The sequence below is a fragment of the Sinocyclocheilus grahami genome, unplaced genomic scaffold, assembly GCF_001515645.1.
Source record: "Sinocyclocheilus grahami isolate Dianchi unplaced genomic scaffold, SAMN03320097.WGS_v1.1 scaffold831.1, whole genome shotgun sequence".
Classification (NCBI taxonomy): Eukaryota; Metazoa; Chordata; class Actinopteri; order Cypriniformes; family Cyprinidae; genus Sinocyclocheilus; species Sinocyclocheilus grahami.
In genome coordinates this window covers 736,876-760,245 of record NW_015506010.1, presented here as the reverse complement: position 1 = coordinate 760,245, position 23,370 = coordinate 736,876, and the positions used below count along the sequence as shown (strand labels likewise).

At 38.2% G+C, this 23,370-nt stretch overlaps 2 protein-coding genes across 2 annotated transcripts in view; both read right to left on the bottom strand.

The window, feature by feature from the left end:
• Positions 1-978: 978 nt before the first annotated feature.
• On the bottom strand, positions 979-9,278 carry LOC107562638 (cytosolic carboxypeptidase 1-like). The gene is made up of 3 exons (XM_016247312.1): positions 9,264-9,278; positions 7,216-7,403; positions 979-1,643 (listed from the first exon to the last, which is right to left on the bottom strand). The coding sequence occupies exons 1-3, from the start codon at positions 9,276-9,278 to the stop codon at positions 1,469-1,471; spliced, it is 378 nt and encodes a 125-aa protein (XP_016102798.1). The 3' UTR covers positions 979-1,468.
• Positions 9,279-12,488: 3,210 nt separating this feature from the next.
• LOC107562637 (cytosolic carboxypeptidase 1-like) overlaps positions 12,489-23,370 on the bottom strand; it is a 22,991-nt gene continuing 12,109 nt past the window's right edge. The window contains exons 8-24 of the mRNA XM_016247311.1: positions 23,255-23,348; positions 23,068-23,105; positions 21,839-22,047; positions 21,576-21,753; positions 21,299-21,399; positions 19,004-19,123; positions 18,352-18,842; positions 16,942-17,025; positions 16,127-16,213; positions 15,873-16,021; positions 15,519-15,606; positions 15,226-15,370; positions 14,689-14,839; positions 13,401-13,581; positions 12,848-12,977; positions 12,635-12,766; positions 12,489-12,554 (exon numbers count right to left, since the gene is read on the bottom strand). Of these exons, the coding sequence (XP_016102797.1) occupies positions 12,489-12,554; positions 12,635-12,766; positions 12,848-12,977; positions 13,401-13,581; positions 14,689-14,839; positions 15,226-15,370; positions 15,519-15,606; positions 15,873-16,021; positions 16,127-16,213; positions 16,942-17,025; positions 18,352-18,842; positions 19,004-19,123; positions 21,299-21,399; positions 21,576-21,753; positions 21,839-22,047; positions 23,068-23,105; positions 23,255-23,348 (2,444 nt within the window). The remainder of the gene's footprint in view (positions 12,555-12,634; positions 12,767-12,847; positions 12,978-13,400; positions 13,582-14,688; positions 14,840-15,225; positions 15,371-15,518; positions 15,607-15,872; positions 16,022-16,126; positions 16,214-16,941; positions 17,026-18,351; positions 18,843-19,003; positions 19,124-21,298; positions 21,400-21,575; positions 21,754-21,838; positions 22,048-23,067; positions 23,106-23,254; positions 23,349-23,370) is intronic.

The window sequence follows — 23,370 nt, the reverse complement described above, 5'->3', positions numbered from 1 at the left end:
CCTATCAGGACACAGGTGAGCGTTTCTCATGAGAACAAGAGTGGCGTTGCATTCATTAGACTGCATTGTTGTACTGTGAGGTTGTTATGAGCGTGCAGATTTGATTCTATCCTCATGTTGAAGTTATGTGACACTGTGGTTTGATAGATGACCATACGTCATGTTGCATCAGGATTATAGTCCTGCCAGCTGTTCTTAATGAAATGTGAGTCAAGGAAACGCCAGTATTTATGAAATGGTCATGGCCTTTTATAATATATCACCAGAATTTTCAAAGTGGAGACTGTTTAGCACATACCATTTCATTTTTGTTAATGAGTAGAATTAATAATTTCATCAGATTTCTTATTATAGGGACTGTTACATTTACACTTTTAAGAATTTTAAGGGTTCTGCTATTTGTCATTTCCTTTCAAATCTGTATGACTTTCAAAAAAGCAATAGTTCACTCAAAAATGAAAACTTGCTGTTCATTTACTCACCTTCAGGCCAGATGTAGGTGACTTTTTTGTTCAGTAGAACAGTAAAGAAGATTTTTATCTGAAACCGTGGTCCTTGGTGATTCGTAAGGTGCAGGTCAACGGCTACTATCACTTTGAGAGTAAAAAAGCATATACAGATAACACAAAATTAATACCTGTGGCTCCTGGCGATATATTGAGGTCTTATGAACCGAAACAATCCGTCTGTGCAATAAATTAAACATTATCCAGACTCTTGTGATCATGCTCACTGTTTGGCTAAGGCTATGGATTATAGATAATGTGGTAAATAATGTTCAGTTTCTTGCACAGACCAACTGTTTCACTTCATAAGACCTTAATATATAGTCAGGAGCTGCAAGTATTAATTCTGTATTGCCTGTATATGCTTTTTTTGACTCTTAAAGTGACAGTAGCCATTGACTTGCATGTCATGAATCACCAAGGACCATAGTTTCAGCTAAAAAAATCTTCTTGCCTGTTTTACTGAAGAAGAAAAAAAGTCACCTACATCTTGAATGACCTCAGGCTGAGAAATTAACAGCAAATTTTCCCTCTTGGGTGAACTATCCCTTAAAAACTAAGTTTTCATTATACGTTTGAACATACTTCATAACATCTACTTTTGTGTTCCACAGAATTTTGAGAGTTAAACATGTTTGGGACGACATGAGGATGAGTAAATAATGACATAACGTTTCCTCTGTTTTAATAATGACATGTTCCAGACTGATTTCTGACATTACTAATAATGCTGTAACTCGTAAAGCATCTATAAGCATTATGGTCCACAAAGGATCTTCTGCATTATTATGTTATGTTTGTTGTTAGAAAGCCGATCTTGAAGTTAGGTTCTTCTAATTTAGGTCAATTTGGTGAACAAACGAGTTTCTATAAAGTAGGCAATTAGGCAAACACAGGTTATGTACGTAGTTCACCTGGTGAGATCAGCTGAAGCCTTACACTAAAGTGAGCCTGGTTCAGTTTCAGTTAAGTGAGTCTTGGCAGCTGAACTCTGAGTCAGAATTGGGGTCCGGGAGGGCATGGTTATCCTGGAGATCGGGTTCAAGATCGGGATCATTCTCGTCATTGCTTTCTGCGCTGTAGTCGACTTCCTCCAGGAACGCTGGCTCATCCTCTTCCAACACGTATGTGGTGGGACTGCAGGAAACACACACACACACACACACACACACACACACGGCTGTCAGGTATTACATGTCAGCTAAGCATATGAGAAGTGAGATCAAATTTTCTGATAGAAACACATATAACAGAACACTTTATTCCCACAAGTCAAAAACAGCCTACCTCATTTCTATTAACACCACTTTAATAGATTTTTAAGAGATTTTTATCTGTTCTGCAAGTGATGTTTAGAAGGCTTTTGCCCCTCAATGCCTTGATGTTGGGTGTTACTGTTATTAAGGCGTTCTGGGTAATTGCTAGGTGCATGGTTTCCAGTCGCATTGTTCTCACACCACTTGACTAACGAACTTCCATCTGCACTAACAGAGCAATCACACCAGCATTAGTTGTAAATGAACCAAACCTGCCAAGTGTAAACATGCCCTAAGTAGAGGTTGACCGACATGGGTTTTTCACTGGCCGATGCCGATATTTAGAAATCAGGGCAGCCGATGGCCGATATATGATGCCGATTTTTTGCGCCGATATGTTTGGCCGATTTTCTTTTTTTCCCCCATTCATCTCATAAAAGTGAGTTTGGGCAAATGATTATTGCAGGGTACAAGATAGTAATAGTAGTAGTAGCCCAATTTAGAGTAATAATACATGGCTCAAAACTTAAGTACCTTCTCAAAACAGTTCTGAAGCATGCTTTTTGTTTATGTTTGCTGACAGATACCAGTGTTTCCCACAGACTGCAAATTAATTCTCTGCCAGCAGGAGGCGCTGTTGGAGCGGGAAATATAGCGGTTTCCCCGGTAACGGCTGTAATCAAATAAGCACTGCGCTCACAAACTCTACTTTATCAGGCATTACAGGAAAGACGAAATGAGAATGACATCGAAGCTTTTCTGAAGACAGTCGGTTCTTTTCAAAGATACATTCATATAAAAACACCCGCGCTGCATTTTAATTTTCAAACGTGAAGCGCTCATTTTATTCAATGAAGTATAAGCCTTTTGGAAAATCTATTTTGTGGCGGTCAGTTTTGATATTGTGACGAGCCGCCACAAATAACTCAATGTATAGGAAACACTGGACACTGCTATAAGTCAAATGGCCATAGTGATAACAAAAATAAAAGATTTCATACATATTGCACTGCTGCTCATAACTGCTTAAGAGTGTGCTGGCCACGAGAGATGACATAATGGAGGCTATTGTCGGACCCACACACACATTTCATGAGGAAAGTTAATGTGCACGTTATAATCAGCCCAGAAGTTTTGTCTGAATTGAACGTGTTTCTACTTTCACATGCAAATGACTTATTGCACTTATGAATATGATAACTTTCCAGTATCAATTCTAGTAGGGTAAAACGTAATTCCGCTTTTGAAACAGTCTGTTTTGCCCTGCCATTAGCTGAGGCTATGTGTGAACAAGCCGCGGCTGCAGAGTGAGCTGCTACGTCTCACGCAGCCTCAGAGGGAGTTCCGCAACAACGCTTAGCTGCCCGCAGGTGCGCCTGCCTATAAATCGGCCTAATTTGCAGCACAATCGGCCGATGCCGATTAATTTTTAAAAATGCCAAAAATCGGCCGATTAATCGGCCGGCTGATCAATCGGACAATCTCTAGCCCTAAGCTTTGCTTGGATGAGAAGATGTTAAAAGTGAAATTGGCAGTGTGAATCAGTGCATGGCATCAGCATTAGCATAGCATTTTAGACTTTTTTTGTGGTGTTTTTGACTTTATTGTAATAGGACATATTGCGATATAAACAGATATAAACAGGAAGCAAAATGGTGGAGAGAGGGGGATGTGATCGGGAAGGGTCCTCGAGTCGGGTTGTCCGAAGCGCAACCGCACTACATGTCGGAGAGCTGCGCATGAGAATATCGTCTCTGACACACCTTAAGATATTTATAGAAGTCACTGAGCTCAATCATGCATGAGAAACAATGTATTAATGTACTTATGGATTGTGTGTAAGCAGGGGTGTGTGATATCATGATTTTTGATCCTGGACAATCTGCTTTTAAAGATCAGTTGCAGTTCTGGTGCCTCTGTCTTAATATACTGTACAACACGACATACGTTCACACCAAATGTTAACTCAGCGGGCACTACACATATTCGCAATCACAAAAGTACATTATTTGCATGTGCCTTAAAGCCTTGCCGGTTAAACATTTCATTTGCATGCTCTTCTGACATGCGCTTTTTTTGAGCGCGTACACCTGAAGCGCGCACACACTAAAAAGCCTGTCACACAGCGCCTGATTACTGGACGAAGTTATCTTTCACGTCTGATTGCGCTAATACTGTCAAAAACACAACATATATTTACATATAAACACAATTGGTTATGTCTAAAGTGAAAGTAAACCGTTGAGAGAAGAACCGACGTACTTGAGGTAATGCCTGTATATTAGATACGTGCAGGTCTTAAAGGGGTCATATGTTGCAATTTCAAGTTTTCCTTTCTCTTTGGAGTGTTACAAGCTGTTTGTGAATAGATAAGATCCCAAAAGTTGCAAAGACTAAAGTCTCAAACCCAAAGAGATATACTTTATAAAAGTCAAGACTTGTCCACGCCCTCCTAAAACGGCTCGTTCTAACACGCCCCCACATGTCTACATCACGATGTGGGAAGATTTGTATAACACCGCCCAAATGTTCACGCAAAGAAAGAAGACGTAACTTTGATTCTCGCTGTAGTATTGTTGCTACCGCCATGTCGTGAAGACGCTGTGTGTTTCGTTGTGAAAGCGAAACTACTTTGTTTGGTCTTCCAAAAGAGGACACAACTAGAAATCAGTGGTTAAGCTATATTTACAGCACTGTTCCAGAACAGTTCAACCCAAATATTCAGATGTGTGCAGCGCATTTTACGGAGGATGAGGACTGCTTCCTGGGAGAGTAGCCTACAATGCCGGCTGTTCTGACTCACAGCCTGGAAGTACGTTTTCATATTTAAAGGATTTGCCACTGACGATTCAAACGCGAGTTTTGAGCAGTGTAGAGTAGCGCTTGTTGTTTGTCGTTTCTCCAGTTACAAATGCAGACATCTTTTTATGTTTACGCGGCGCGATGCAATGCAATGCGTAAAAAGACAGTATAAGTCATTATAATCAGTAATTATGTCCCCACTGGATGCAACAAATGCCTCGTTTATAATGGGTTTTAATGTTTTTGTCTCGTCGTGCTGGGACACGGCATCACAGTATGGTAGGGGTGCAACATTTCCGTCACACGCATGAGGTATTCGGCCAATCACAACACACTGATAGCTGGCCAATCACAGCACACCTTGCTTTTCAGACCGATGAGCTTTGTAAAAATCGATGCGTTTCAGAAAGGCGGGGCATAGAGGATAAACAATAATGTACAGTATGTGGAAAATAATGTGTTTTTTAACCTTAAACCACATAAACACATTTCATTACAACAAATACACAAAATAATGTTATTTTTTAGCAACGTCATATGACCCCTTTAAAGTGACAGCAGACTAATAGTACTAAACATGCTGCCGCTTGTCATTAAAGGGATAGTTCAGCCAAAAATGAAAATTCTGTCATGATTTATTCACTCTCATGTTGTCCCAAACCTGCATTAATTTTTTTTCTTGTGCTGAACACAAAAGAAGATATTTTGAAGAATGTGGGTAACCAAACATTTGCTGGTCCCCATTGACTTTGATAGTTGTAGGAAAAAAAATACTATGGAAGTCACTGGGGACCAGCAACTGATTGGTTACCAACATTCTTCAAAATAACTTTTATGTTCAACAGAAGAAATAAACTCTTTTAGGTTTAAAACATTTAAAACACAATTTTCATTTTTGGCTGAACCATCCCTTTAATGTTAATAAAACAACAAAACACAAAGAAAAAAATCACTCACTGCTCTTGACTGAAGAACTTTAATACAGTTGCTTTAAGAATCAATGTATAATTTCTACAGTGAATTGTATAAAGTGTTTAATTTTATACTTGAATTTCTTGAATGCTACTGTACCTGAAAAATAAAGCACTGTTTGTTTTCACTGTCTGTGTATCTTGTTCTTATTTTTTAATAACAAAGATAAAGAAATAAAGATTTTTATCTTCATCCACTTTGGCCTCAAGGTCTGCCATTCTTTTTTATTTTATATTGTGTTACCTGATAAGGCTTTGTTTTTAAAATAGGGAAATTAGTTTAGCTGTCCTGCTCAGACAACTTGCAAAATAGTAAAAGTAAAAAAATAAAATAAAATTGTGAATCGTGATTTTCCTTGATATATTTTTGCCATATCGCCCACCCCTAATATTTAGCAATGCTAAGCATAAGAAAATGCTATTTGTGTTCAAGCTAGTTTCCCAATGATAAAAGACATAATAAATTAATTCATGCATTTAGAATCATTATGTATTTTATGTTTAATTAGACGATTCTTTCCGTTATGAAGCTCAGGACTCTGTGGTGGCCAATGCATACGTGACAATGATTCCTCATTCTCACTGAACCACTATTTCATAGTTTGAGTCCAATGAATCTTGACATTGTCATCCTGGAAGATTCTTCAGATCCTAGAGTCTTCAGTTTTTCTTATTTAAATCCAAATTGCAGGCAGTGTATACAGGCTGTGTATAATGCATAAAAATGGCAAATTTACCCGATATTCACAGGTTTTCCATGACTGTTTGCTAGATTGTAAACCGAGCCCACCGCTAAGTCTCTATGATATTCTTTCCTCTAGAAATAACTCAGGACCCCCATTCAATGCAAGTCTATGGGATTTCCCACCTCTCATCATTCATGCCTGTAGCACAAACGCTGAGGGACGAGTTACGAGCCACAGTTTGATACTTTAGGTTAAAGGTTTGTTCAAATCTCTAACCCGAATTTTGAGCTATAATAAATGACTGGTCAATACAACAAAACCGACAAACGACTCCTGCAGGTTAGTGGTTGTAAATCTCATGTGGCGGCAGAGGAGGCATTTCTCTGCATGCCTCTCTCTCCTAACGCAATAACCTTACTAAGAGTGATGATGGTTTTATGGCTCTCTTGTTAAGCAGTTAAATGGGTTAATGTGTGGTCTGGTGGTTTGGCTGGTTTTAGTGGGTTTTTAAAGGTTTTAATGGTGTGAGGGGAAGAAACTGGATCCGAGCGAGACGGGCCGAGGGGAGGGGGGGCAGACTCAAAGTGGATTAGCGGGCGTTTTGATCAGGTGATTAGATGACTATAATGAGCAGAGTGCTTCTCTCTTCACTCAAGTGCGCTGAGCCCCATGTGACCGACATCTCCTCAAGTGGTGCCGGCCATTAGAAGAGGCCTGCAAGATTGTGTGTGTGTGTTGTTATCCATTACAGAAATACACAAGCCGGGAGGGGCCGAAGTACATTCCCAAGAAGCTTCTAGACTCTCTGACATCATGGACATCATGGCTATTATTGCTCTGGACATTGCAGGCTCCGAGCTGCTTAATGTTGTATTGAGATTCGATATGGCAGCTGTTGCGTCCTTGGCGGTTTGTGCTGGTTCATGCGGCAGCCGGATAACAGGAGGACGTCCTGAGCTGGATACAGTCACTGTACTGGTGCGTGAGCGTTTACCTGGTGATGTTGGGGATGCTGCGGGTGTCTATCAGGTCGTTCTCCGTGTCCAGCAGATGGGAGTTGTGGTTGTGGAGCTCTAAGGGGGACGTGAAGCGTCTTAGCCTGAGCAGAGCCAAACAAAACTGAGCACCCATTTCCTCCAGCTCACTTGTACCAATCTGGAGCCCCTGCAAACACACATACACCTGTTACAAGCACTATTTTTGAAGGATTTGTTAGCAAAATGACATCTGAGTTACATTTAAACAGAGGACGTCTGTGAATTCAGACAGCATTGGGGTCTCTGAGTGTATATTGTCTGGATGCGAGACATGATGAATTATATAAATCAAATAGAATGCATTTACAATAATATCTTTAAATTCAATGTATATGCCAGGTTCAATGCATGTATTCTGCATGACCATATTTTAGATCCCGTAATCCTACAACATTCCTCAACTTAACAACTACCTTACAAATTAGTATTAAGAGTTTATTGAGGCAAAAGTCACAGTTAATAGTAAACTAACTATAGTAAACTAATTATAACTATAGGTTAATTTTATACACTTTTTCGAAATTTAGATTTATCCATCACCTGAAAGTTGAATAAATAAGCTTTCCATTGATGTATGGTTTGTTAGGATCGGACAACATTTGGCCGAGATACAACTATTTGAAAATCTGGAATCTGAGGGTGCAAAAAAATCAAAATATTGAGAAAATCATCTTTAAAGTTGTCCAAATGAAGTTCTTAGCAATGCATACTACTAATCAAAAATTAAGTTTTAATATATTTACAGTAGGAAATTTACAAAATATCTTCATGGAACATGATCTTTACTTAATATCATGATTTTTGGCATAAAAGAAAAATAAATTTTGACCCATACAATGTATTTTTGGATATTGCTACAAACATACCCCAGCGACTTAAGACTGCTTTTGTGCTCCAGGGACACAAATATAGATTTTTTTTGGTAACTGGGGTTATCATACACAAAACTAAAACTTACATTATTGCTATAAATAATTAAAACAACTCAAAAGACTAAAGAGAAACTAAAAACATTACTTAACCAAAAATAAACAGCCAAAATAAATAATCATTTCTGTAGGCAAGAAGCTATGTTCACATATTGGACTAAACTGATCAGTCTGTGAAACTAAATAAAACAGCCTGTGCACTACTCGGCTGATCTCTGATGCATATTGCACACCAAACTGAAAAGTGCGTTCTCAATCTAGCAGAATCGATGATTGGCAGGCTGTACACAACTTCCTCAAGCAAGGGCACACAGGTGGTTTTTATCAGTCTCCTTGCAAGCAAAGTCGTGTTTACAACGCACTGGGTCGATTCACTGAAAGCACTAATCACTGGATTTGCCAAAGTTTGTTATTAATGAAATGAAACCTTTGAAAGTTTCTTAAGAGTTTTGCTTGAGGTGCTTAGTAGCAAGTAAACTAGACACCCACAAGCTGATGTGTTTTCTGTCTGTGTAAACAGTACTTACTGTATTGCTATTGTGCTGATCACATTTTCTGCTGCTTTCCGCACAGCTATTATAATTATTATTACTACTATTATTATTTTAACCTGCTGCTAAATGACATGAAAAAACAAATGAACTGTAAATGACTGCTTGACATCAGTCAGATGGTCTCTTCCAATCTTAGGATTAGACTTTGTCATTTAGTTTTTGTTAAAAAATTACACTTAAATTAAAAAGAATTTAAATGTTTAAAAGGGGAAGAAAGTACAAACGAACATGTACAATTTTAGCACCAACTTATACAAAATGTAACAGACTGTAGATAATGACATAGACAGAAAAAGTTATGAGCGGTTTCAGATTCAAACATGTAGTGGCCACATGAGGTTTGCGCACACTATTATAGAACTATAGAGTACAGTGTTTTTATTATTATAGTTTTTTTATGAGACAATGCATTAGCATAGCACTAATCTAGTTATATTCACATACTGGGCAGAAATAAGCTTCCTTGAACTCACAGAGACGCCATTATATGTGTACAGGAGACTGTGAGTCAGTATTACAGACCTGAGCCGACTGCATCCTTCACACATGGACTATAGTGCCATCTACTGTTCACATTCATTAGGAAAACCTGTCCTTTTAGATTCACTATTTCAACATTTAGTTAGTTAGAGAAACAAGCAGTGGTCATCACTTTTGATAATATTAATGCGTCAGTAAACTGGAAAACATCTGTTCAGCTCTTGCGAGTTTCTGTTGGTGTTTTTTCTTTAGGTTACTGATTTGCTCAATGTGTGGCAATGTGATGCAAAATATCAAACGCGCAGCTACATTGAATGACATTGTCATGTAACCTTACAAAATGCCAATGCTTGCTTTAAAAAAATATTTCAAAGGCTTAATTAAACAACTTATGCCATACACTAAAATTGGTCCGTGCACTTTTGCATCCATTCCTTTTTCCTTTTGTAACCATGATACAAAACCATACCAAATCATAACCAAACAAACAAAAACAAAACAGTTGTTGTATTTTTAAGTGTTACACTGAATTCCAAAACTGAATTTAGAACTGTACCCACAATTATTTTTGTGCACTGCGCACAAAATAAACGTTTGTCTCAGACTTTTCACACTTTTATTAAAAATGTAACAATATACAGATTAATAAAAAAAATATTTTTGCTAGTTTTCTTTGGCCAAATATGATATAATGTTTATCTTGCAATCTGGAATCAGATTCATGACTCTGGAACCAGAGAGGGAACTTTATTTTAACACGATCATCTCATCCTGGTCACAGGGTGCTTATTTATTCATCAGTGTTTGAACTATTAAAGAAGAACTACATCTTCCGTTCCGTTTTGGTCACTATATAATTCCATTTGTGTTATTTCAGAGTTTCGACGACTTCACAGTTATTCTAAAGTGTAGAAATAAGACATAAAACATAAGGGTGGTCAAACTTTTTCCATAATTTCTCTGGTATTAGGGACGCCGAGATGATTTTGGACAGGCTATGTGAGTAGCCGAATAATAAAACGTGCCGCAGACGGCTCCGGGGGGTGAATAAAGGCCCCCTGTAGCGAATCCATGTGTTTTTAAAGAAAAATATCCATATTTCAAACGTAATAAAACACTTTTCTCTCACTTCCGCTGACTGTCATCCACTGAAGCAGTTCCGGCGGATGACGTAAGACGTCGGCGTTGCGTGATTAGTGACGAATGCGGAGAGAGAACAAAACAAAACGCCGGTCACGAATTAGAAGTACAAACCGAGGATTTGTAAAGAAAAATGTCAGAGGATTTCGATATGAGCCAAGAGGAGACTGGTTTTCTTTTGCTAAAGTAAGGAAACTTTGCTTCCTTTGTTCCTATACACAAACTCGCGAGACTAGCATATCTCAGAGGTGCGCGCGCTGCGCATACATGCTGCATCATCCGCCGGAACGGCTTCAGTGTATGACAGATACCGGAAGTGAGAGAAAAGTGTTTATTACGTTTGAAATATGGATATTTTTCTTTAACAAAACACATGGATTCGCTACAGGAGGCCTTTATTCATCCCCCAGGAGCCGTCTGCGGCACGTTTTATTATGGATGCGCAGCTTTATTTGACGACTTGTGGACTGTTCAACTGCAACACCTGCTGACTGCACTGATAGAGCTTGGAATAGCCAGGATATATATTTTTATATAACTCTGACTGGATTCGTCTGAAAGAAGAAAGTCATATACACCTAGGATGCTTCGAGGGTGAGTAAAACACAAGCTAATTTTCATTTTTGGGTGAACTAACCCTTTAACACTAAATCAATAAAATTAAATGCAAGTCATATAAAAGACTTGCACTGCCCTGAATGGGAAAGTGATATTCAATAAACTGACCTGAAACTCTCTGACACTGACTCTGGGCCTTCATTGAACCCTGGATTATGCTCATTAAAAATACTTTCTCATGGCACGCATAACGTCAGATCCCTGTCTGTTAATGCCGACTGTTTCCTGCCCCTGCTCTGAACATGAAGAAATTGGATAACAAGAACCAAATGATGATTTATATGCTGTGTGTGCTTTTGTTCTTTATCTGCAGTTGTCTTAGTAACCTCCTCGGTAAACTATTTTGAGTGGAAGCAGAAACACGCTGTTTTTCGGGCCTGTTTCTTTAAATGCAAATGAGCTGCTGCTCCCCGCCCCCTTTTCCAGAATAGAGCTGCGCTATTACAGCTCAGACCTGCTAAAAACATCTGTTTTGGTTCTGATTATCATGTTTATCGCGCTGAAATCATGCGTTTTAAACCATATGAGTTTAAACATCTGAAATACGGTTTTCTGAGAGCACACATCCGAAGCACACGCACAGAAAGCGGCTGTCACAGCATGTGAGCACTAAACTAAGTTCTCATTCTCACACAAGTTTACGTTAAAAACACACTAGTTACAAAAACAGTCGGTTATGTCTGTGAAGGTAACAGCTGGGAAATAAATCGCTTGTTTATTTTAACAAAAAAGTCAAGTCACCATTATTTCAATAGCGCTTTAAACATATCAAATTGTCCCAAAGCAGCTTCACAAAAACAAACAGGAAAAAAGCAGAATCATTTATGAAAACTCAACTATGGAGACAATAGCTCTAAAAAGACAATAGTGTCATTATTTAGCTCAAGTCAGGTCAGTGTTGGTTCAATTCAGTCAGGGCTGCATGATAAATCATATTTCAATCGTGATCACGATTTCTGATTCTCTCGATTTATTGAACATAATCATCTGCGATATTTGCCTTATATTTGCGATATTTGGTTATTTGCCGTTATCTTGCATTAGTAACAAGCCTCCACAAGCTTTCATGGTTGCAGATGCCAGATGTTAAGAGTTTAAAATCCCCCAATCAGATCTTTTTTTCATAAATCAATATATTTTCCACCCAGTGGTTTACTTAATCTTCCCCAACCTGGCAACCTTGCACACTAGCTCTCTCTACATTACAGAAAAATGCACTGATGAGCTGAAAACACCAGCAAACATGAACGTTGGAGTTTAGTCATTACTATTGAGATATTCTGCTCAAATAAAAGTGAAATACAGCCAGTCTGTTTTCTTTTACACGGTCATTTGGACTGTTTGCTGCTACTAAACCTGCGAGCAGGTATAAAGGTATCATGAATTTATTACATTCTAAAACAACTGAAAAAAATCATCAAATATCTTCATTTGGGTTTTGTGTTACACAAGCATTTCCATTCACAAATTTCCATTTTTTTTGGTAACCAGTTCCTTTAATATGTAAACTTATATGGGCATGATGTGTAGACGAGCCATTTTTGAAGGTTCGCTTTCATAAATCATCTGGATGGACTGAGAACGATTTTGTATATTGTAAATGTAAGAATACATCTACATAATACAGAATTGGTTAGCATATAAAAGCATGTTACCCTGTATCCAAGGTCCTCGTGTAGCTCACAGGTGCTGGTGTTGACATTGGTCTGCCACACCGTCTCCTTAATACTACAGCCATACATGAAAACGTTTTTCTTCCGTGAATGGCCGTGATAGTCGCAGAACACCTAAACACACACAGTTAAGAGACTAACGCACTGCTGGTGTCATTAAACCATTCTCTCATATCCAGCGTGATGCTCTCTCACCAGAGGAGTTCTTCCTGTAGCTCTGAGGTACTGCAGGAGACTCTTGGCGTGGTAGATGGTGGGGTGCAGCTCGGCATTGGGGCTCTGCCACTGTCTGTTCAGATCCTCCCCACTCAGAGAACAACGATGACTGCAGAGTGAAAACAAAGAAGATTGGAAATATGTGATTACAGATAAAGCGTGTGAAGAATGCTTGATGAATCAAATTTGTTACACACAAACGTTTAAGGCTACAACGTGGCCATAACATTGTTTTCAGAAGTTGCATCTGAAGTGGCATTTAATTAAAATTAGTTAATTTTAACAAGCCATTTTTTCCCCATAAATAATTGCATCTTAAATTGACAATCTTAGACATTATATAGTGATAAAATATTAAACCCATTATTTGGAAGTGATGAATGTAACTTTTTAAGTGGGAGAACTTGCACAATTGGTGGCTGACTAAATACTTTTTTTCCCCACTGTACTTTAATCAGTATCATCAACACTACCAAAAACTTCCATTGCAGAACCAAAACAGAACGTGGAGGTGATTTTTTTGTTGACATACTTTCCATTGATGACGCCATCAGGGTTGAGCATGGGGATGATTTTGAAGATGTAGCTCTCTCGTAGACTTTGGGCTTGAGGACTGCAGCTCATGAGAAACTCTAGAGTGCCCTTCATCACCCAGCTAGAGTTAGTCTCTCCAGGATGCACCCGCGCAGACAGAAACACCACTGGACGGATTTCTACAAACATCCACATTACAGTATAGCTAAGTGTGCCACACCTATTCACAGAGGCTGAAATGACAATCTCATTATTGACAGTTTGCATAAAACAATGGATGGGAGAGTGCCTGAGTGAGCGCATGCAAGAATCCATAGGAGAGTGCCTCAGTGAGAGCATGCACAGGTGCATGCAAGAATGCATGGGAGAGTGCTTGAATGAGCGAATGCGTAGGTGCATGCAAGAACGCATGGGAGAGTACTTGAATGAGCGCATGCACGAATGCATGGGAGAGTGCTTGAATGAGCGCATGCGCAGGTGCATGCAAGAACGCATGGGAGAGTGCTTGAATGAGCGTATGCGCAGGTGCATGCAAGAACACATGGGAGAGTGCTTGAATGAGCGTATGCGCAGGTGCATGCAAGAACACATGGGAGAGTGCTTGAATGAGCGTATGCGCAGGTGCATGCAAGAACACATGGGAGAGTGCTTGAATGAGCGTATGCGCAGGTGCATGCAAGAATGCATGGGAGAGTTGTTGAATAAGTCTATGCGCAGGTGCATGCAAGAACGCATGGGAGAGTGTCTACCTGAGCGCAGGCACAGATGCATGCATGAATGTATGAGAGAGGGCATGAGAAAATGTGTGTGAATGCATTCATGGTAGAGTGTACACTAGAATACATGTTTGAGTGTATGAGAGGCTGAAATGACAATAGCACTAGGAACCCTGTGGATAAAAGAATATGTGAACGAGTATGAAAGAATTCACAGGAACATGCATGTGAGAGTGCATAAAAAATGCATTTGAGAGTTTATGAAAAAGTGCATGGCAGCGTGCTTGAGAATGTGCATGTGTGTGCATAACAGTGTTCATGAGAAAGTGTGTGCTTGGAAGTGCATGCAAGAGTGGATAGGAGAGTGTACTTTAGAAAATGCATTCGAGCATGTCCGAGAAAGGGCGTGAGAACATATGTAAGTCTTGACACATGAGAATATACATATGATAGTGTTCATGAGAGTGAATGCAATTAAGAGGGCATGCTGTTTCTTACCCAATGAACTGATAAGCTATACCGCTATGGCTGTAAGTTTATCAGAGATGTTCTTGTGTGTGTGATACATACTGAACTGGCTGATGTGGTCATTGCTGGAGGATTCTGGCATGGCTGTGATGGTGAGCAGGGGACAGCTGTTTCCTCCCAGCGTTTCACACAGATCATCCTGTCTGTAGTAGATCTGAGCAGTACGCAAAGCACTCAACTTCTGCAGATGCATCTAAACGGAAAATCAAAAATCAAACGGAATCCTACTTTGCATCCTACTATACAGCATGCAAGATTAGGGTGATGATAATATCATGGTATATAAAAAAAATGGCATATGCACTCTGATGGTATCCATTTTCTGAAGTATGCTTACTGGGCTAGCATTGCCATACTAAACGAGCTGTGCACAAAATCACTAGTCCACAGCTCCAACAGTAATACTAAATATTAAGGTAAAAAATGGCTACAGTACATCATAGTATACAATAAACAGTCTATATAGGACACAGCTCTATGCACCCAAACTGGTATACTAATAGGCTTCTAGTTAAGATGCATTCAGGTATTGCTGCTCATCAGATGCATCAATTTAGGGAGGGTACATTTGTATAGTACCTTCAGCATTGAGTAGGTGTATGGGTAATGGTAGGCAAAGTAGCAAACATCATCTTTATGCTGAAAGGTCACAGTGAAGGTCAAGGTGAAGTACGATTTGCCCTTTTGACCCCCGGCTGCAATGGAGCTTCGTGAGAAATGATTCCTGGGTAGATAGGAATAGAGGTTCATTTGAATTTTTTTAAATCTTAACTGTATTTCCAATGCATGATAACCCCCAAATCAATTTATTTTTAAAGACTAAAATATAATAGTAATGGGCAATCAGACAACATGGAAATGATGGTTCTTACTTGTAGTAACAGATGTCCGCTCCTGTTCTAACCCAATGGGGGCTGCCGTTGATGGCGTCCTGTACAGAGTACATGAGCACTTGCATACCTGTCACACCAGAGAAAGAAATCAGAAATCTGACAAACACACTCTCTGAAGTTGAAGTTGGTTAGAAATGGGCTGACCAAGAATACGGATACGAATAGGGTACAGCACCTAAACATGCTCTATGTAAATACGTGCACACAATGGCTTTTAGCTCTAGCACTATTCATAACACTTAGCACTTTAGAACTAGGTTACTTGATAATCCAGGTATGTGTTTGTGCACTTGAGTCGAGTTTGTTTCTGAACTAATGCTTGAAATGACCCACCATAATTGAATTGGCTGTTGGACTTCTCACAGTTGATTATGTTGAATCGATAACGAACTCCAGGACGCATATTGCCCACCTCGAAATAGAACCACTGGTGATAGTGATTACTATTGATATCTGAGTTCAAGATCAAGTCATACTCAAACCTGCAGACAGAAACAGGCAATACACAGAAATGAAGTAACGGCTTCATTTGATGAAAAGCACATTTATACAACAAAAAAGGCACATACAAATAATTTTGCACATACTTTCTGACTTGTACTGCTTTCCGTAGGTTTCCAGACTCAAACTTAGAGTTGAACTTCAGAGACTCGCCGTTGTCAATGACTGGACAACTGAAAGAACATTTTTATATCGAAGATTCAAGCGTTTTGAATAACTCAGAAAAACAAAAGACATTAGCCTGGGTGTGTCTGAAACTATAAATATATGTATTTTCCCCCTTTTTTAATTCATAATTCTATTCCTATCTAAAAAATAAAAAAAACTGAAAAGTGGCATTACTGTCAACAGTTAGTGTTTGGCCTGATATATACCTGAGGATATGATTAATTAGTATTGTTTCACGTTGTGGAAAATGCAGCTCCATGATAGCAAATGGGTGTTCATTCCAAACAAAAAAGTAAATAAATAGTAAAAAATAAATAAATAAAAAACACAAAAATGTAAATAAAAATAATAAAAACTACAACACTTATTATTATTATTATTATTTTTAAATATAATTTAGTTTCACATGACTATAAAAATCTAAAATTTGTACATTTAAAAAATGATCTTACCTATATTTCATAAACTACCTTTCATTACTTTTATTTGATTAATATTGATTTTTGAATCAGTTTTCCATAACAAAAAATGTGTAATGTTGTAATGTAAATGTGTTGTTGTTACAAAATTATATATTTTAGAAAACTGCAATAAAAATACTTGCCTACCCCTAATGTTAGTTTTTTTAAATTAAATATTTGCTTGGTTATGTCTAAGCCCACTTGAATTTGTTTAGCTCATCCTAGCAGGGCAGTTTACTTCTGTTTCAGACACTCCTCTCGTGCACACTGACCTCTGATTGTCCAAGTCATATACGACTTTATCGAGGATGTCACTGGAATGAATGAGCCTCTCAATGTCCTGGAAAATCTTCGCTCTGTTGAAAAGGAATGTCTTAAGTGAAAAAAAAAATTCTGTCGTTTTGTCAACTTACTTTCAACCATGGAGCACAAAATGAGATATTCCGATAAACCTTCTTTTCCATACAAACCAGGAGCTGTCTATAACTTACTTAATTTGGTCTGATCGTCACACAAAACTCTTCAGAAGATTGGGAATATAGTGATGGGGACAACTTTGATGCTTTTATGGTGTTTTTTAAACTTGACAACCCCTGGCTTTTGTTGTATAGAAAAAGAGCAGTGTGAACATTCTGCTGAACATCTCCTTTTGTGTTCCATGGGACAAAAACGAAAAAAAACACATACGGGTTTGGAATATGGCATAGAACTGCTTTAAATAAGACTTTATTAAATAAGAACAAATAGTTCACACAATAAGACAAAAATTAGAATAAGCTGAATATGTACCACTCAAGATGTACGGTAGATGAGTTTGTTTCTTCATCAGATTTGGAGAAATGTAGCATTGCATCACTTGCTCACCAATGGATGCTCTGCAGTGAATGGGTGCCGTCAGAATGAGACTCCAAACAGCTGATAGAAATATCACAATAATCCACAAGTAATCCACACCACTCCAGTCCATCAGTTAACATCTTGTGAAGTGAAAAGCTGCATGCTTCTAAGAAATAAATTAATCAATCATTAATATTTGTTTAACTTTAAACTGTCACTGCAGCCAAAATATGAGTCCATAATCCATAATAGAGTCCATAATCCACTTCCTCCAGTGAAAAGTCCATCCTCTGTTGTCCTTTTACATCAAAATTCTCACAATTTGAGTTGAATTACTGAAATAAATGAACTTTTCCATGACATTCTAATTTATTGAGATGCACCTGTATTTGTTCAGAACTGTTTTGCACAGTTTTGGCTTGTGCTTGATCTGAGCATATTTCTCTCCTGATTCAGATAAGACTACTTTTTCCCACTGAAGACAGCGATATGGATAAGACTCATATTTTTGCCACAAGTAAGGGTTTGAAGTAAAAAACACACAGCTTTTCACTTCACAAGTAATTAACTGATGGACTGTAGTGTTGTGGATTATTGTGTTGTTTTTATCAGCTGTTTGGACTCTCATTCTGACGGCACCCATTCACTGCAGAGGATCCATTGGTGAGCAAGTGATGTAATGCTACATTTCTCCAAATCTGATGAAGAAACAAACTCATCTACATCTTGGATGGCCTGAGGGCGAGTTAATTCTCAGCAAATTTTCAGTTTTATGTGAACTATTCCTTTAACATTTCAAGTACAGTATCTCACTGCAAAAAGGTAGTAAACCATTTGTGTAGTACCTCTGCACACCATAAACCCTCTCTAGAATGGGCTCGCGGAGGTTGAGAGCCAGATGCCCAAAGTAATCTGGGTAAGCCACTTCTGTGTAGGCGGGTACTGAGCGGGTGTTCTTCACCATCTCCAAGTAAAGGTCAGGGTCGTGCAGCGGCAGCAGTGCTGCTGTGTCTGGCACTTCCAGCACCGCTTGCTCCCCGCCCTCCTCCTGAGGCCCATCCACAGAGTCTCCATTCATGCCAGCATCTAGAACCAGGCGGCCCAAACTACAGACCAGATCGGGGTCCGCTGTGCCCTCTGGCCTTTTTGATATGGAAATGCTGTCCAGCTCCAGAGGTGATTCATCTGACTTGGGCGTCAGAAGGTCCTCTCGCAGCGGACGTCTGTTTTGAGGCCCCAAGGAGCTCGGCGTGGTGGAAATGATGATGGGACGATGAAGCTCTGAGTTAATGCTTGATGGAGGGATGATGGATCTGGGGCTTTCAAAGTCATCCTCCTGAGAACAAAACAGAAAGTGATCATCCTTGATGATTAAGAGAGTGACAGTCACGTTACAAAAGTTAAGCTATTATTTAGGACAAGTATTTTTGTGTCTGCTATTTTGCAATCAATGGCATTTTTATTGCCTTATTATCATTTAATCAGAAGTGTCCTCACCTCAAAATTCTCGCTGAATTCCCGACAGAAATACTCGTAGGCTCTGAGCTCATCGAACGGACGTGTATTCACCTGTATGGGCCGCAGTTTTCTGATATCTGTCTCTATGTCATCATCATTCTGCAATGCATAACAAACATCAATTATAAAATCAGTTTTTTGATTGCTCTTTTACAAATAATCTGAACCACATTTAGGCCTATGAGTAGAAACAGCAGATCATTGTATAGGACTGTGTAAATGCTGAGTGATAGAACACCATCCTGTGGGAACATATGCTTTTAATATTTTCAGTCTTTAATCTTCTCATACTGTGCAACATAGAGTCATAGTTTCATATGCAAGGCTGAACTACATCCTATGTTTCTGATAAGAACTGATAAACAAGTACATGGTGCACCCGGGAACTGGGACGCATGCCAATGCTTGAGCAGGCAGAGAGGGAAAAATACGCAGTTGTGATTTCTGTGTTCTTGGCCACTTCTCCTCTTCTCATGTGACACTTGACTAGTAAAGCGACATTAATAAAAGACTCTTCACCACCACCCCGGACTCCCTGTCTCTTCATTCAGGATCCAACAGTCTCATCAAATCTGGGTTAAAGAATTAGTTAGCAACAGACCGGTATATCTTCCAAACAATGAGCTGGCTGATATTTGGTCATTTAAAAATGATTATAATCGGCCGATAAATAAATTTAAGATAAATTGAAATATGAAAAGAAAACTAATAAAAATGACAAAAGGCACATAATAAAATAACTAAGTTTTTTAATTAATTAGTCAAATTAATTACTTTAAATTACTTCAACTAAAATTAACATGAAAACAGAAAATATACAAATAAAAGCTAATTCAAAATATTAATAAATACTAATACACTGTATTTGTACTGTACTTCACAAAAAATGCCTAAAAGTTGCTAAAAGAAAATTATATCATTAAATTATATTATTAAGCTATTAAAATTGTATTATTACATTAATCAAAATTGGGGTGAGAAAATGTATACATATTTTATATTTATTTATTTTTAATAATTTTAAAATAAGAGGGATCATTAAAATTGTTATTTTTCATTTCGTATGAAATTAGGCTAATAATAGTCATATTATTATTTAGTATTTCATGAATAAGCTACTTCACAGATGGTTACATACACTCCACAAGATAAATAAAAATGATATAATAAATTTGTATTATTAAGCTATCAAATTGTATTATCACATTAAAGACTGAGAGCTTTTCCAGAGGTGCAATATTCTAGTGATAACAGCACTCCAACCGTTTCACCGTTTGTATCACTCCGCTTGCAGTATTTCTCACAGAAAGTGTCATGACGGACGCCCAAATCCACTATAATTTTATAAATAATACTGTTTTTGTGTCACGGAATGTAGTTTTAAGAGTTTTTAGGCGAGAATGTACTTGTTAGGACTTCAAATATGCGGTTTCATAATAAAGATAACGTCTATTTGAAAATAGTTTTAGTTACATTATTCCGCCATTAAATGGCGACAAGAGACTGTTTTTATGAGTGAGTCAGCAGTAAAGACTTTTGTATTGAAAGAGACTGAAACAGGGTTGTAAACAAGGAAGTTATTTTTACTTTCTACAACAGCTTGTAAAATGCAGTTAACAAACACACTGATCAGCGCTGGCATCAGAAATCACCCTTAACAGATGAAAGGACAGTACGACAAAGATATCGCTTTCCTCAGCGGACATTCAAACTCGTGTTTTATTGTGAATATGAGATTGAGCTGAAGACTGAATGCTGGATCAGATGCAGGTAATCACACTCGCTCAGTCAATCTCTCTCTCATAATACTCTACATACAATACAGAGAGCTTTTAATACAGTGATGCAACAAGCTTTCAATGAAGCAACTCAACGTTCCGTTGTTACTATTTCTAAAGTGATGTTTTCGAATTAGTAACGGATCTTGAGCTCAGCTGTTAAACTGAGATTTGAATCTGTGGCGGAAGGAAGTAGTTCTGCACATAAGCGCGTTTTAAAAAGACACTCCGTTGTTGTTTTTCTTATGTATTTACACATTTGTGCCATCAAACTGTTGTATAAACGCAATATCACACTCGTAGCCGTGTGATACGGCTGTATATCAGCACGCTGTGATTACCTGCGGCCGAATCACAGCCGTTCTGATATTACTCAAACATATCCTTTGAGATTCACCAATATAAAATAATTATATTGGCCATCAGTCATCCTGTCCTGTAGATGTTGGTCGGCTGACCACTAGAATTTTAGTGAAGTTTAATGAGATCATAATACCTGTGTTTTGTGACCGGTTTCGTCCTCCTCATATTCTGTGTCATTTTCTGTGTCGACCTCCGTGGCTTCACTCTCATCGCTCTCATCGACTACATCATCCACTAACACCGAAGACACAGAGATCCGTTACCACTGATGCTACTCACGTCAAACATCACTGACAACCAACATTTAATATCAGTTTCTAACACTGCATACAAAGAAGTGAGTGGGGACATGAAACAGAATTTGCAACCAATTTTACTTCTGTAAGGAGACATAAATAAGTGTGGTTTACCTCCAGGCGGCTGGTTGTACAGCTGCGCCACCGGTCCACCAGCTGGTATGTGTGGTAGCAGGTGGTGAAAGACACTTTTAATAGTAGGCAGTGGTAGGCGGTTCTTTGGAAAGCACTTCCTCATAATTAGGCTGGATGTATTGACCAGTGGATCCAGCGTCCGGACAGGCAAGCACTCCTGACACATCACAGTTATATCACTTTATACTGTATACTTCCATGAGAGTAAAAATTAAATATAATTTTATCCAACACTTTCATACAGTGGATGTGTTATAAAGGATCCTCATCCCATTGGCGTCTATGAAGGCCTTCCTGCCAAGCTTAATGTTAGTGAGGTTTTTGATGCATCCCAGAATGCTCTTGCGGATGACCACATGGCGGTGGCGTGTATCATTGCGGTGCCAATCTTGGTAGATTGCGAGTAGCGTAGGAAGGTATCCTCTGTCCACTGCCCGACGGGCATTCATTCCTGAAGAGCACACGCACAAGAGAGCTGTGATAGACGTCACTAACCGAGCTGCAACAACATGTGTTGTACTAGCTGCATATATACTGTACCGTTCAAAAATGCTGGGGGTCGGTAAGGTTTTTTTTGTTTATGCTCTATATTTAAACATATTTTAAAATGTAATTATTCCTGTGATCAAAGCTGAATTTTCAGCATCATTACTCCAGTCTTCAGAGTCACATGATCCTTCAGAAATCATACTAATATGTTGATTTGCTGCTCAAGAAACATTTCTGATTATCTTGAAACAGTTGTACCGCTTCATATTTTTGTGGAAACCGTGATACAGTTTATTTCAGGATTTTTTTGATGAATAGAATGTTTAAAAAAACAGAAATCATTTGAAATAGAAATGTTCTTTTACAACGTGAAAGCCTTTACGGTCAGTTTTGATCAATTTAATGTATTCTTGCTGAATAAAAATATTAAATACTGACCCCAAACATATATAGAATATATAACAGTAATATTTAATATACATATAAATAAATATGATATTATTATAATAAATAAATAAAATATAATATATAACTCATGAATTGTGTACAAAAAAGGTAATTCTTAATTCTTGACAAATAAATAAGGAAGATAAAGGGGTAAAAATATGCCCAATAATATAATAATAGGAATATTTCAAAAAATCAACAGTAAAACAATAATACATTTTATTTGTATGGACATTAAGACACAATTTTCATTCTAATTAAGCACTATTTCCATGTATATTTTCATTGCCATAATGTATCTTTATGATTGATTTGTATTTTTTTTCATTTGTGCGCGTGTTATTACATTAATAAGAATAATGGGAATACATATAACAGTGCGTAAATTAAAAGTAGTACAACAAACTACCCTGATTTCATCACCATTACAATTTAAATAACACAATTTATATTTTTATGTCTTTCTTTGTATTTTGGTCATATTAACATGTTCTTGACAGGCTGTGTGAGAATCATCCACAAGCAGGCATCTTACCAGACTTCAGTAATGCCGCCAGTGTGTCCAAGGCCACCCTGTTTTGGAAAAGACCAAATGAATTGATCGAATCAATCAAACAAATAAAGAAAAAAAAAGTGAATCACATTTTTTGTCGTCACCAGTACCATTCTTGTAACAATTATATGTTTCTCAGACCTGGTAAACATGAACACACATGACATACTTCAGCAGAGTGGTGCTCTTTTTGCTGAAGGGTCCGATGATTTCGAACATGATCTCCAAAGCGCCACTCTTTCCCAGCGACACTGCATTTACCACTACAAGAAAAGACAATTTCAC